General features: G+C 53.7%; 3 protein-coding genes across 3 annotated transcripts; 1 reads left to right on the top strand and 2 right to left on the bottom strand.

Annotated features, from left to right (window-relative positions):
- Positions 1–1,096: 1,096 nt before the first annotated feature.
- Positions 1,097–5,653, top strand: ACO1O0_004482 (WD40 repeat domain-containing protein; the record flags this gene model as incomplete). Its single annotated transcript, XM_083193921.1, has 5 exons — positions 1,097–1,102; positions 1,138–1,230; positions 1,394–1,712; positions 1,771–1,905; positions 1,956–5,653. The coding sequence occupies 5 exons, from the start codon at positions 1,097–1,099 to the stop codon at positions 5,651–5,653; spliced, it is 4,251 nt and encodes a 1,416-aa protein (XP_083050869.1).
- Positions 5,654–6,732: 1,079 nt separating this feature from the next.
- Positions 6,733–11,527, bottom strand: NTE1 (lysophospholipase; the record flags this gene model as incomplete). Its single annotated transcript, XM_083193920.1, has 3 exons — positions 6,733–8,096; positions 8,283–11,203; positions 11,268–11,527. The coding sequence occupies 3 exons, from the start codon at positions 11,525–11,527 to the stop codon at positions 6,733–6,735; spliced, it is 4,545 nt and encodes a 1,514-aa protein (XP_083050868.1).
- Positions 11,528–12,080: 553 nt separating this feature from the next.
- Positions 12,081–15,381, bottom strand: LYS4 (homoaconitate hydratase LYS4; the record flags this gene model as incomplete). Its single annotated transcript, XM_083193919.1, has 12 exons — positions 12,081–12,139; positions 12,207–12,413; positions 12,483–12,707; positions 12,762–12,801; positions 12,864–13,497; positions 13,564–13,662; positions 13,719–13,896; positions 13,950–14,033; positions 14,589–14,677; positions 14,733–14,831; positions 14,902–15,056; positions 15,370–15,381. The coding sequence occupies 12 exons, from the start codon at positions 15,379–15,381 to the stop codon at positions 12,081–12,083; spliced, it is 1,881 nt and encodes a 626-aa protein (XP_083050867.1).
- Positions 15,382–15,616: the final 235 nt, after the last annotated feature.

Here is a 15,616-nt window from a genome sequence, read left to right as displayed (position 1 = left end):
AATCTACCGAGTTGAGGCTGTGTTGCTCGATGGGGGCTTTTTTGGCTGTTTACCCCGCGAGACGCGAGAGATGCAGCTGACATCTCCAGTGCTGGCCGTTGTCAATTTACCTACCCCAGAGCCCCAATAACCACAGCATGGCTGTCGAGTCTTGAATCTAACCAACCAGGCTGAGCTGCTGTGCCGCAATTCCGCGATAGACTTGCGGTATTCGTCTTAGCCCCAGTCTGCATGTAAGCGCCCAGCACCCAGGGCTGCATGGTGGGCGTGGACGGTTGGACCAGGCTGTGCGCATGGGAGTGTAGTCTGCCCAGCGAGCTGAGGGTCTCCTCATACCCTGGTCATCTACAACTGGCTGTGCTGTGGCGTGAAGTACAGAATGCGCAGCAGAATCAGGCCAGACCCTCGAGGTCGGAGCCAGCTGATCCTGGGCCCATTCACGTTCTTCAGCCTCAAACTGAAGAGAGGACAACACCTTCGCCTGACCGCTCCAGCGCTGAAGACCAGCCGTCGATCGTTGGTTCTTTGATCTGGCACGGCCTGCCTGCCTAAAATTCCTCGCATGCAAACATAACCTGGGATCTCAGCACAGGAGAGGGGTTGTCTTCATGTTATTGTGCGGCGGGGGCGCGCAGCTTCTTCCACCATCCCCAACCGCCGTATCGGGTCGACCATAGATGCTATGGCGCCCAATCCTCGCCTATCTCAGCGGGTAGGTCAACCTTCGATTGAACGGACCCCTTTGCTTGCGCCTAACGACAGAGTTAGCATGCCAGTGACCCAGGAGGCCCAATCTCGAGCCGGCCTCAATCCCAATATTCCCTTTTCGCTCCTTCACAGCAGGGCGGGGAAATCTCATCCGTCTCTAGGGCACTGAACAGTTTTTCCTTCACTCGACATAGGTCTGTAAGCACAATCAAGGACGATTCTTGGGGGCCGTACGGATTGAACCTGCTGTACTCTCCGCCGGAGCCGTTGGTAGACGTGATATTCGTCCACGGACTCAGAGGGGGCTCCATCAAGACATGGTGCAAAGGAGACGACCTGCGCCTTTTCTGGCCCCAAGCCTGGCTGCCACGGGAGCCAGACCTGCAGAATGTCCGTATCCATTCTTTTGGATACAATGCCGACTTCAAGGATACCAAGGAGACGTCCCTGGACATTCACGATTTCGGCCGTTCGCTGTTCGGGGACATGTCCACATCGCCCTACCTTCGACATGACAAAAATGTAACAACTTGGGGGTCTATTTTACTTTGCGTCAGGAGAACTCACTAACGAAACTCTAGACTCGCATTATGCTGGTCGGGCATTCGATGGGAGGGTTGGTCATGAAAAAGGCGAGAACAGTGAGCGCCGTCTCTCGGGGACCATGAAATTAACATCTTGGTAGGCTTACCTTCTCGCACATCAAGACCCTCAGGCGCAAGATATCGCAGCTCGCATCCAGGCCATGTTCTTCCTCGCCACTCCGCATCGAGGGTCCGACTTTGCCAAGATCCTCAACAACATCCTCCGCGCAAGTACCGTGCTGTCATCTCGACAGTACATTGCCGACCTCTCCCGCAACTCATCATCCCTCCAACTTATGAACGACGAGTTCCGAATGCTTACGGACAGGCTCCAACTGTGGTCATTCTACGAGACTTGGAAAACCAAAGTCAGCACCTCAGCATCGATTCTCGTGGTCGATCGTGACTCTGCTGTGATAGGTTCGTTGCTCTCACAGCGCTTCAGCACTGTCCAAGGCGTAGCGCTAATATAAAGCAGGAGCCAAGGATGAAAAAGTCCAGCTTTTGAACGCCGATCACAAGAGCATGTGCAAGTTTGAGAGCCCATCCGACCCCAACTACCACGTCGTACGCAACTCGTTAGCAAAGGCTGTAGAGAACATCCTGGGCGACAGTGGGTGAACCAGCAGCAGCTACGCGAGTACGAAGACTGACGGTTTACAGTCATTGCACGAAAAGCGGACGAGACGAGAGAAGTCATTGGAAGCCTGGAGTTCTGGCTCGACATCGAAAGCTTCGCCGAGGACGACCTTGCCAACCTCCAGTCCCTACAAGAGGAAGACACCTGTCGCTGGATTATCGGACAGCCGACGTTCCAAAACTGGCGGGATACCAGCGATGATACATTGCAGGCGTACTGGCTCACTGGGCAACCAGGATCCGGGAAGTCTATCGTCTCGGCCCACGTTGTCAACCACCTCCAAGAATTTGGTGTCGACGTGTGCTACTACTTCTTCAAACATGGGCACAAGGAGCAGCAAACAGTCAGCGGGTTCCTCCGGCAGCTAGCCTACCAGATGGCGACTTGCCATCCGGCCATTCGGCAGAGGCTTCACGTTTTGCAAGAGAGCGGAGTTGTCATCGACAAGGACGACGCGAGGAGTCTCTGGAGGAAGTTATTCGTCAACGAAATCCTTAAAGTTCCACTGCCGAATCAGCAATTCTGGGTTGTCGATGGCATCGATGAGTGCCTTGATATCACCAAGCTCTTTGTCATGCTATCCAAGATCGATGCCGCGTACCCCATCAACATATTCTTCAGCTCAAGGAAGATCCAGTCGTTGGAGAAGCATTTCACATCGTTAAGAAGCCCAGTGTTCAACCACAACATGGGGCCTGACGATACACTCAATGATATTCGGTCCTACATTGAGCGTCACTGTGGCTCGTTGGCAGTGGACATTGAATACCGCCATGAACTAGTCGACACCATCATCAGAAAATCCGACGGATCTTTTCTATGGACGAAGCTTGCGTTCGAGGAGCTAGAGCAGGTGTACAGCGAGGATACCATGAGCGAAGTTCTGGATGAGATTCCCGAGGGAATGGTTGCATTATACGAGCGGGTGCTAGACTCGATGAGCCGAAACTCGCGTGAGATGAAACTCACAAAAGCGATACTTGCTTGGGTCGTCTGCGCTATCCGGAATCTAACGGCGGATGAGCTCCAGGCTGCCATGAAGCTTGACCTCAAAAGCAACATCCCTAACATCGAGAGGACTGTGGACGGTCTCTGTGGACAGATGGTGCGTATCGAGAAGAATGGAGCCGTCCAGTTGATTCACTCCACAGCGCGAGAGTTCTTCATGGACAGCAGCCTGGACTCCCCCTTTGCAATCAAGCGGTCAGAGACAAACGAAAGACTGGCGACAGTCTGCCTCGAGTATCTATGCGGCGATGAGCTGAAGCCACCGAGGAGCCGGGCCCTTTTATCGGAGCTCAAGAGCGTCCAGTCGCCCTTTGCAGACTATGCAGCTACATCCTGGTCAGACCATATGATGGCTGCATCTTCCCAGAGCAATGCCCTCCTAGAGCTGGTGGAACGCTTCCTCAAGACCAATGTTCTGAGCTGGATCGAGTACATTGCCCGACGGAGGAAGAACCTCTATTATATCGTCCGCACCGCCAAGAACCTGCGCAACTTTCTAGACCGCCGAGCCAAGTATACGGTGCCAATGGTCAAACGATTCGACAGTGTTGGCCAATGGGCGACCGATCTCCTCAGGATTGTGGCCAAGTTTGGGAGAAACTTGCTGCTATACCCCTCTGCCATCTACTTCATCATACCCCGATTATGCCCAACCAGCAGCAGCATTTACCAGGAGTTTGGGTCAGCACGGAGCGGCCTGGCCCTAGAAGGGTTCAAAAATACTTCTTGGGGCGACTGTATCAGCTACATCGACCATCGCGATACCAGGGCCATGTCCCTTGCCGCTGGTGATAATGTCTTTGCCATTGGACTCAAGTCAGGCTACGCCAAGGTGTACAACGGCATGACATGCCAGGAACGAACATCAGTGCACCATGGCGAACACGTCCGGGTTCTGAAGTTTGACCATTCAAGCCAGCACCTAGTCACCTCGGGGAACCGCAGCATGAAGATGTGGAGCGTGGACGGCGAACTGATCTGGTCCGTTGCCCACTCTGATCCTCCCGTATCGCTCACCTTCTCTCAAGATGACCATCTTTTGGTTGCCTGCACCAAAGGAAGCGCCATCGTGTCCAGGCGAGTGATGGACGGGATTGAGATGGCGATTGATCCGTTCGCTGGGAGGGACCTGATCCAGACGCGGCAATTTGCAAGACAGGCCATTCTCAGCTCCAGCATATCCCCCGACCTCCGCGTCCTTGCGGTGGCGTACAGAGGCCGGCCTCCGCAGCTTTGGAGCCTGGAGAAGGATATCGAGATCGGCCGTTGTGAGAAACAAGCCTTGTCGGTGTCGCAGGTTCTCTTCAACCCAAACCCGAGCGTGGAGCTTCTCGCAGTCACCTACCAGGACGGGGAACTGGCCCTCTTCACGACATGGCACCAGGAAGAGGTAGCCTCCGTATCAGGGGATGCCTACACCATGTCGGCCACACCCGATGGACGGACGATTGCCACGGGAGATATGCTGGGCACCATCAAGCTCTGGGATTTTGAAACCTTGCACCTCCTCTACTGCATACGGTCCTCAGACTACGAGATTCGATCACTTGCGTTCAGCGGAGATGGGCTGCGCCTCTTCGATATCAGGGACACCATGTCAAAGGTATGGGAGCCTGCGGCGCTGGTGCGCAAGACCATCAGCGACTGCTCTAGTGCCAGCGAGTCGGCAGGCGATAACGAGGCTGCTCCCACGGTCGGGGAGTACGGCGAGACTGTTGCCATCACCGTCATGGTTCCTGAAAATGGCCATGTATTCTTTGGCAAGGATGATGGGTCCGTCCACTACCATGATATCGCGAGTGGTTCCACGCGCCATCTGTACTCCCATCGTCGTGACGTACTGCCCACGAGCATATCCTGGAGCCCCGGGGGAAGGCTCCTACTCACGGCCGACGCCACGTCGACGGTTCTAGTCCGGCGTTTCGATGATCGGTGGAACACTAGCTCGGAAATGCAGCTGACTTGGCCGCAACCTATCCGCGATATCTCTTTGAGTCCGGATGGCCGTCATATCTTGGTTCACGACGATGACATCCACCTTCTCACACTACAGCCCCGCGAGAATTCGCTCATAGCGATTCCAAGCGAGGCAAAATTATCAGTCCACCGGACGACGTGGTCAAAAACTATTACCGGCCAAGGTACTTTGCTCGCCGTGGCTGAAGATGGCTTGTTCGCCATGAACCCTACAGAAAACAACGACACTGCTGGTCTGTCTGCAAAGCCCCCTCCCTTGCGACTACTCGACTGCCAGGAGAGAACAATACCTCACTCAGTGACGAGGATGACGCTCAACAAGGCTGGGGAGTTTCTTTTCGTCGAGGTGGAGGACGATGAGCGTGTTGGAAAAGTACTGCTCTACGACATTCGTGGACATCCTGGCTCCGAAGACGAAGAAGAGAGACAAATCAAACCTATTATTTGCCTGAAGTCATCAGACATACGGTGCTTCCTTGGGTTCTGCGGCGCGAAGGTGGCGTTCCTTGATAAGAACCTCTGGGTACGCTCGTATAACTTGACACAACTGCCAGCAGTCAATACCCCAGACGCCGCCTTGGGAATTGACCAAGCCCTCAGGCATTTATTTGTCCCATTTGAGCTGGTGGGGGCTAATAATGGGGTTGATGCCGCAGTGACGGAGGCTGGCGATATCGTGTTCCCCAAAGAGGGCGAGTTGGCCATTGTTAGAGAAGCACTGACCTGGAGTATATAGACTGGAAGTAAGCAGGGTCATGGTGCTACTAGTCTACTCCTGTAGACCAATAGAGATCAATCCAGACAAGAAACTGTACCGTAGCATTGTAATAGTCTACCAGCTGCCACTCCGGCTTCCCCAGTCTCGGCTTGAACTCGTCCGCCGTCCCTCCCTGCACCGTTCATCATGATACCGTCTGCGCCTCTCATCGCCGTAGCTCCCCCGTCTCGACCTGCTGCCGTCTCCCTCATCCCCAGCTGCCCACGTCCTGCTCCTCCCTTCCTCCGATCTCTCCAAGTGCTTCTCATATGCCTTGTCAAAGTTGAACAGAGCCACGGCCCCCATGAGCGCCAGAGTCAGGCCCTCGGTCCACCCAAACGCCCCGTAGCGTTCCTCGACGGCCTTGCAGGTGTCGACTGCGCATTCTGCATGTCGGTTGCGCGAGCGACGGCGGCTGCGGTCTCTCCGCGGACGAGGAGGGGGATTGTATCGGAGACGGGAGGACATGTTTTTGGTTTATGCTTTGTTTAGTGATGTGCTGATATTATGTGGTGGAGATGTTACGTGGTTGTTGCAAATAGCCAAGACATTGTAGACACCAATGGGCGGAACGTCAAGATCTTAAAACTTGTACGAGAACTCGCTGCTATGACCATCGTCAACGTGCATCTGTCGCCGATTGCTGGTGACGCCAGGGCATCAGCCATTGGATGCTGTGCTTTTGGACAGCGGAGCATGATGTCACCCTCCCTGCATCACGATGAATGTCACATCACAGAGCTTGTGTCTTACACGAGTCCAGGACCCTGGATCCTGGCCATGCGAATCCACACCTATCGGGTTCGCCTGGTTGTGTGGGGTCATCACAGTGGTTGCAGGTGTTGACGACACCCACTACCATGGTTGTTGGGACACGACATGTTGAGAATCCTGATTGTTCGCTAAACTGTGTGCTGTGCGTTTACTAGACTCGTTGAGATTCCATTGGGTATATATCGTGTATCATGATCACCACTGTGGGTATACGCGCAACGCTGTTGAAAGCAGGGCTTGGACGTCATTGCTCATCTCAGGGCATCGTCCCGTCCATCGCTCATTTAGATACTCGCCCGCCTCGGCGCCGTCGTTCTCCGCAGCGCCTGCTTTGCTTCTGCCTCCTCCATCATCGGCAGTCCTCCGCGTTCGCGTAGCTTCTGTAGGAATTCCACCCCAAACTTGTATCCCATACCGTAGATCTCGTCAAACTTGGCAAACTCCAGCGTTCCATAGTCGTCTACAGGGGGCCGCATGTAGATGCACCCCGGCATTGTCTTGGCTCGCTCAAGTGCGTCCACACTCGACACATAGGCTAGGCGGCCTTGAATCTCTGCTAGTGTGGGTGGGTTGGGGTGTGGCGAGAAGGGGTTCCACCGGTTGAAAAATGCCCACATCCCCGACAACGAATCTCCATACGTCTGCGGTGTATCATCGTCCAATGCCCCAACGTCGACGGCAAAGATGGTGTCCACCCCGAGCGCCTTCATGTGCGACACGGTCAAGTTGTCCACGTAGCCACCGTCCAGGAGCATGCTGCCCTCGTCACATAGCGGTGGCAGCAGACCTGCTAGCGACATCGACGCGCGGATGTACCTCCAGGCGTAGCCGCTTGTATGGAACTCGGCGCGACTTTTACTGATGTTGGTGGTATTGCAGTAATACTCGAGCCAGAAATCCTCAATTTGGGTATTGCCGAAGGCCTTGAATATCCCTCGATTGAACTCGTGGCCTGTCGTGTAGGAAGCCGATGGGTACGTCAAGTCCAAGGCGAATCGCCAGAGACTCGCCATGCGGCCCGCAAATTTCTTTGCCATGCCAATCGTTGGCACCACGTCCGCGTGTCGAGCATACAAAGCCCCGACAAACGCTCCAATAGACGTGCCGCCGATCAGGTCAATCGGAATCCCTGCTTCCTCAAGGGCTCTGATGACCCCGACCTGGCAGATTCCACGGGCCCCTCCACCGCCTAGGACGAGGCCAATGGACCTCCCGCAGAGCCTGCGTGCGAGGCGGTGGAAATCTCCCTTGAAAGCCGTGTCAGGCGAGTAGTACGCCGTGTGGTGAACCTTCTTTGACGTGTACTTTTGGATCTCGGCCTGGAGCACCTGGACGCGCTGTTTAAGCGCCTGGCCCAGCTTCTTGAAGGGCGGATGAACGGGCATTTCATTCATTCTGAACGCCATTTGAATGTGAAAGTGCCCACCGTTGATCCACACGCGATTCCGCAGCCACGACCTGGTTAGACCTGGGGGAGAGTACCTTTCAGCATGTAGGAGCACTAGTGTCTTTCGAGCCGTAGACTTCATCCCCAACATGAAACGCTCATACTCTCCAATAGCTGGAGAGCCTTCTGCTAGCCCCAACAGCAGGATGCTGTCAGCCTGAGCAATACAGGTCTGCGTCCATGGCGAGTTGACATTAGTATCTGTGCCGAGTAAATGTGTCAGCAACATTATCGACAAGGTTTGGCTGAAAACAAATCGGTAGAAAGAATCCATGATCAGGAAAAAATTAGAGTTAACATGTACCATCAGCGGCTTTGCCTTTGGACATAAGGTTTTCTCATCATACAAGGAATTAAAGAAAAAAAAAGTAGGAAGGTAGGTCTTACCAGCGACATAAACGACAAGGCCGTACTTCTCTTCCAGATCGGCCAAGTATTGCGACAGCCTCAGCTTGCCCATTTTATTGAAAGCATGTTTCCCCAAGTGTTTGAGAATCGCGGCCTGGTTCAACGACGTGGCGCCGTTGGGCGGGCCGACCTGGGTCAGCGCATTCATAAGGCGGTGGCCAAACTCGACCACCGGAACGCCAGCGGTGACAGGAAGGATGGCAACTGTGCGCAGGTTCATCGTCGAGTTCCTCTGGCTAGCGATGGCGCTGGACACTCCCTCTTTGACTTGGTATCTGGAAGGATCATCGATTGCGGCCCTCATACGTGAGGCGATAATCTTAGAAATCTTGATGGTAATGTTCGGGTGCTCCTGCGCAAGGCTGTTGAACAATGTGCGCGGGAACTTCACTAGCTCCGTGTCGCGAATGGCATGCAACGTGCCAGACCGAGCAGTCTCTGTGAGAACCTCGAGCTCGCCCACGCTCTCACCCTGGCCGAACTCAGCGGCGACCACCATGCCTCCTTCTTTCTTGTCTTCCACAAGCCGCAGACGACCATTGAGCACAATGTAGATGGCATCGCTTTCATCTGCGTGATGGAAAATCACCTGGCCAGCATTGACCTGCACCCATTCAAGCGCAAAGTCAATGTGTAGGATGAGCCGTGGAAGGATGTGTGTCAGCCTCTTGGCCATGGTGAGGAGGATGATGGGATATTTGTCAACAATGCGTTCGAGAGAGGATCTCGGTAGAAATCCAACATAGACATCCGTTTTCGCGACCACATCAATGAAGGAGCGGTAAGATGACACGCTCCCAATGTAGCCCGCCAAACCACCCGGCTTAACCAGAGAAACACTCCGGCGGTGATTTCCATTATGCCCATTAGGATCGTAGTGCATGGTTTCAGGACTTCCCGGTGTTGGAATCCTGTCCTCGAATGCTGTCTCGGGTGTCAATGGGCCTTGTGGAAAGCGCTCCGCGCTGGATGCCGGGAAAATATTCCGAGTGTCCTCGGGGTTTGTAGTACCAATATCCAAAAAGCCATCAACAACATAATAGAGGCCAGGAGCCCGCTCACCCTGATCCACAAGCACTGACCCTTTGGGGAAGAAAACGATTTCTACCTCGTTCATCAACTGTTGGGAAAGTGATCGGGCGCTTGGGGGAGTGTTCATAGCCAGGCCGCTAGATGTCAGCGACTCCGTGTCGCCATCCGCCGAGGCATCAAAGGGTCCCATAGAGCCGAAGGCGTTGCTGGTATTGTTGGTGTAGAGGGCCCTCCCGCGTCTTGAATCGAGGGAGACAAGCCGTGGGGATCCTTCATTTGACTCGGGCTCTCTCGAAGCCCCTTCCCCATTGTCCAATCCAAGAGCCTTGAACATGCATTCGAGGATTGATGTCCGGAACAAGTTGTCTTCATCTGTCGTCTCACGGGGATCCAGTGGTACCCGGCTTTGCGCACGAGAATCAAAGGGATTGTACGATCGCTGAGCAAGGGGACTTGCGTCGTTCTTCCCACCATATTCAAGCGAGCCCTCGTTCCGCACCTCCGAACCAGAAGCACGATGACTTCCTCGAGCAAGTTGGATATTTGATAATAAATCCCCAGGACCCGGGGTTTGGTGAGATGGTCGCTCTCGTGGCGACGAGGTGGCAGTGGCGCTTGCAGAGGAGGGGAACGTTGGCTGCCGTCTTGCCATGGACTGCAGCATGGCCTCCTTGCGTAGTGTTGTGCTAGACCTCCGAGGACGGGTTGCGGCAGGGTTGTGAAGGGCAATGCCCTTTGACCCCTCGCCATCACTAGTTTGTTCGCGGTCACGGCTGAACTTCTCCTTCAGCCTCGTCAAGGCCTCACCCCTAAGGATGTTGGGAAGCTGACAGACGGTGTGCTTGATCATATTCTTCTCAGTTTGAAGAACTTCACCAGTCAGTCCAAGGTAGTTGAAGGCATGTGACAAGGTAACCCTCTGAAATCGTGACAGAATGACATGCACGATGTGCGCCGTTGCCTTCGGGTAGATCTTGATGAGCCTGCGAAACGCGCTGGCAGGGATGATGGCAATGGTTGTGTCCACCGTAGCACGAGCAATGATGTCCGGGTGAGCTGAGTTCGAAGTTGCTCTTCGAGGTAGACCCGGCCGTTGAGCGGACTGGCTCGTTGTTGGCTGGCCGTCCAAGGACATGGGAGGGATCTTGGAAGTGCTCACACCATGAGCCGGGGAGCGTTGCCTCTGCTCAGCATCGACCGGGGTCCCAGGGCGCTCCTGGTAGTCCCCCAAGTGAGGAGTATTGGGCATTGAGACGGGAATCTCAGGCGGCCCATAGGACTCAGATGGCTTGCGGAAGGCGTTACGCCGGTCGGGGTGTCTCCCCGCCTCTGACATCTGCGGTGAGTCTTCCATATTCTGCAGCTTGACGTCTTCGGTGAAGAGCGACATGATGGAGAAGAGTGAAGACATCGGGGCACCGTTACGGACCTCAGTAAGAAGCTGGTACTTTAGGTGGCCAGGGGCGGCGTCTTCCTCATCATGGGCGTCATAATAACCCCCATTGGTCGACCGCGGCCGCAAGCCTGATTTGACAAAAATCTCGACCAGCCCATCAACCACGATGCAGAAACCCTTCTCCTCTTCCAAGTTGATGGTCTCTCCCGCAATGAGTTTGCGAGTCTGCATGCTCCTGGTCAACTCGTGGAAGACAGGGCGCTCAAGGTAACCAAAGATCTTGATGGCGCTCAAGAACTCGTCTAGGTAGCTGGATAGCCCCGACTTGGTGCCTTCGTCGTGGGTGTCTGGGAAGAGATCGATCTCGGGCTCCTTCCGCTGAGGCTCAGGCGGCAGCCTTGAGTACATGTTGAGGATCCTGTATCGAACGACCCAACTGACGGCCGATACAACTCCTGCCATGATAAACATGCTAACATCTTGTCAGCACATGAGGGGCCTTGGTCGGCTGGGGGGAGGGGGGTTGAGGCACATACAGTGTCGTCGCGTTCATAGTGACGGTCCAGCTGGTGGAGAAGAGCCTGTACAGCATGCTGGGAATGTTGATGGTGGCGATACGCAGCACCCAGTAGAGGATGAGAGAAACCGTATTCAGAATCATGTAGATAAGCCACCCAAACGACCCGAGCCAGCCCGAGGACTGTTGGGCGGCCATCTCAACGGTTGCGTTCATGGTGCCTGGCAGCTCGGAAGCCATGGTGACATTGACGGCATTTGTCGACAAGTCAGATGCCATGTTGTCAGAGGCTGCTGACAAGGCATTATGTAGGGCCCACTCGAGCGTGGCAGCTCAGGTGTCTGCTGTTGCTGCCGGTTGTAGGGTTATGCAGGTGAGGAGTTTTCGGGGGAAAGAAAGCAAGTGCGCAGAGATCTTGTGATTTCAAGCTGTTGGAGCTGCCACGATGCTCCGAGGTTTGGCCGACTGCGCTAGCTGCGTACCGAGGCCCCACCATGCCAAGGAGTGAATTCCACCATCTAACTTCCAAGTGCCTACGAGTACCTTACCTGACAGGTTGTACATATATTTGCCATCATTCAACTAATACTACTTACTATCTTACCTAGTACTAGAGTATCTGATGGCAATTGTGCTGCTGCGGGAAAGATTAGCCCCGGCGTCTGTCTACATTCTTCCTGCAGGGAGTGGATTGTGAGATAACTTTGAGGCATTCTAAATGAATATTCTATTGCTGAAAGTTGCTTTGATTCCTTTCCTTAGCCCAGCAACACCTAGAGGAAACTTGAATTATACAAATAGGATCGAGATGCAGTAATCCGCAACAAGTTCCTTAGTTCTGAGCCTGCATTTTACCCTTTACCCATGCCTCAAGTCCCTGGAGCGCAATCTCTGTAAATGAAACGGTTAGCATGCTCCAACGATGGTAGATCGGGGAGTGATCGTTTCGATTACTTACCTTGCACATTGGGAGGCAGCTCTCCAACCTTCTGCTCCCATGTCTTTCCGTCGCTTTCCGTGATGACAACCTTAGAGCGCCGGATGTCCCAGACCAGCTTCCAGCCCGTACGGCGAGTTAAAGGCTTCTTGTCATCGTCTTTAAAAGCTTCGCGGAGGCGCTCAACCAAGCGGGGAACCTCAACGCCCATAAGAGCGTTGTTGATACCTGGAGGGAAACAGTCTTAGTCAACGGCATATTCCTCTCCCCTGAATCCAGGATAGGGATATCACTTACTGTTGCGGCTGAAGATGTTACTGAAACTGGCTGCAATAACAAGAGGAATCTGCTTCGCCAAAATAGACGTCGCAGCTTGCTCTCTGGAGCTCCCGGTGCCGAAGTTTTGGCCACCGACGAGAATATCACCCGGTTTGGCGATTTTGCCAAAGTCTGGATCGTAGTTCTCCATGCATACCTCGGCCATTTGCTCCTTAGTCATACCTTCCTTGTAGGTATACTTGCCTATTCGACTGTCAGAGTTTGCGATCTTGGTTCTTGGGAGGGAAACTATCGAACCTGGATAAATGCCATCGGTGTTCAACTGGTCTTGGTCGAGCTACACGTAAAAAATTCCATTAGCGCGTCTCATGCAAATCACCACTCGGGATTTTTACTCACGAACAAAATCTCTCCCTCGATTTTCTCAGGGAACCCAGGGAGGACATCGGTCAGCTCCTCTTCAGCTGCAGCCGACGGCTCAGCGGCAGCCTCGCCACTAGTGCCCTCAGCAGCGGCAATCGCGCTATCAATCTCGGAGAGAAGTTTGTCGAAACCGTCCACGACAGAAGCAGCTTTGTCGACAGCGTAATCACCGGTTCCCTCGCCAATGACAACCTTCTCGACACCCTCAGGCTTGTGGTACCAGTTCGGGCCGGCGATCTTCCCCTGAATCGCACTGGCAGCGACCACCTCAGGTGAGCCTAGGTACGCCTTTGTCCTCACGCGGGAGCCCATGCGCCCAACGAAATTTCTATTGCTGGCCGAGATGGCCGTCTCTCCGTCCTCGAGCAAGCCAGCTCCGAGCCCAATACAGACTGCACAGCCAGAAGGCAGAACCTTAGCACCGGCCTGCTCAAGCACCTGCCAGTCGCCAGCCTCCTCAGCAGTCTTCTGCTCGGCTTTAGAAGCGGCCGCAAGATAGAACTCGACCTTAGGATGAACCTTGGCGGTTTCCCCATTCTTGGAAGCCTCGCGGAACACACGCGCTGCATTTGCGATATCCGAGGCACGAGAGTTTGTGCAGGATACAAGGCTTGGATCTCTGTTAGTTGAAAGGTTCCCTGCAAATTTCGGCGGAGGTTGTTGTCTATAAACGTACTATGCCTTTTGGATTTCAATGTTCTGCGGCTCAAGCTTGCTCAGGGGGTTGGCAACCTTGACACTGTTAGGACCGGAGATGAAAGGGCTCAAAGTCGATCTGAGCTGGTTAGTGTGCAATCAGGCTAAAAATGGTGCGATAGAAGATGGCTTTACAGGTTCATATAGAGCTCCTTGGCGTAGACAGCGCCTGGATCGGCTACGAGCTTGTTCTCCTCCAGTTCATCAATGCGCTCATGGTTGATACGCTCTGTCGTAGGACTGTTATTCATGGCTGCGGTGGTGGCTTTGGCGCGGTACCAAGAGATGAGCTTTTGGTCAACGGGGAAAATTCCTACAATTCCGTTAGATACCGGATAACATGGTGCTATGAAGTAACGAACTTACCACCAAGAGCTCCAAATTCTGTGGTCATATTCGATATGCTCAGACGGTCGTCAATGGGTATACTCGCTAATGTTTGCTCGGAGCCTGTGAATTCAATGATAGAGTTCAAGACGGCATCTCCAAACAATCCGCAGAGTGCTCTATGACTTCGTAAGCAACTTAAATACTCAAAAGAGATGAATACAAAGCTTACACAATGACATCCTTTCTAATTAAAAAGTCTGTCAGTAATCATGATCACCACATTTGGAAAAGAACCTATCACTTACCCTGTTACACCAGGAGGAAGGATTCCAGTGAACGTCTAGAGCAAAGTCAGCCACCACGACCACGGACTAATTGATTTAAACCATTCCTCACAATTTTAACAGTCGGCGGCACGAGCCACCAAGTCTTAGAAGTAGCAAGTACCGCGGCCGCGTCAGTCCGAACCACTGGGGTTCCCAAACAACCAATGCCTCCTACGGGGTGATCATATCGTCAGCAATAATTGTCGTCTCAAGGGGGTATGTGGTCTATTGGTACCGTAGTGGTTAGAGTGCGAGTCACTAGCAACACAGAGAGTTCCTGGCCAGGCGAAGCCCTCCTCAACCATGATCTGGTGTCCAATTCCATGTTTAGGCGGCGAGCACCAAATACCATGCTCGCGAGCAAACTCTTGAATTCTCGCATACTTGGCAAGATTCTCCTTAGACTCATTTTGTACGTCATGGTCCATAGTGAACACGCTGGAGGCGAAGTTAGACACGTATAATGCGAACTGATCCGTTGTCCTAAACTTACATCTGGCTGGGATCATTGACCTTGGTGCCACCCATCGTTTTGGACATGAACTTCGAAATGACCGCAGCAGAATTATCATGGGTCATACTCTTGTGAGGCCTATTAGAAACACCCATTCAGCGTCTCTTCGTTCTGAACATTCGAGTTTGGTATTACGCATTGTGCCTACCGTAACGTGATATAGTCTCCTGCCTTGACGACCTTGCCGGGAGCCAGTCCATCCGCGTACTTCTGGACAATCTTCTCAACTAGGGTCTGGGGTTTTGCCGGGGCAGCAGGTGCCTGGGAGGTTCGAAGAGTATCGAATTCAGGGGCATTCTCAAGCTGGGAGTGAAATGCGTAATGCCGTCGTTGGGAGGCAGAAGGATGGAAACGGAACCGAGTCGCGGTCACAGTCGAGGGCACTGAGAGCAATCGGGAGCGGGCAATCGAAACGCGAGACGCCAGCGTAACAGCGGCGACCCCATTAAGAGACACGGCTCTCCGCTAAAGGGCGAAGGATATCAGCCTGGCATATTCTTCATGGTTGGGTCTTGGGCTCTGGCTTGGAATGGGTGAACGGATGCACGTGGCTCGCCAGCCGACGGAGAGCCAGCAAACAAAACGAGGTGTCTTTGTTCAGCATGGGGGGACATACGATTAGAGCCATGATGGGTGATTTCAGCCAAGACAAATTGGCCTGTTGGAGTTTCAGATCCCAATCCCCACAGTGGTGAGTGTCCTGGCGGCTCAGCTTCCACGGCAGACGTCGAAGTTGAAGATATAAAGTTGAATATGCCGACTAGCCGGTCTCGGAGCCGCGTGGTAGACTTTTTTGTCCAGGTCCCGCGTTTTCCCTTTTCATAATGGCATAATGAGAGCGCTGTGATTGGTCGATTAGAAGA

Source organism: Amphichorda felina (assembly GCF_050947745.1).
Source record: "Amphichorda felina strain 45539 chromosome Unknown scaffold_4, whole genome shotgun sequence".
Classification (NCBI taxonomy): domain Eukaryota; kingdom Fungi; phylum Ascomycota; class Sordariomycetes; order Hypocreales; family Bionectriaceae; genus Amphichorda; species Amphichorda felina.
Note: the sequence above shows the minus strand (reverse complement) of the source record. Positions and strands in the feature narration are given on the sequence as shown.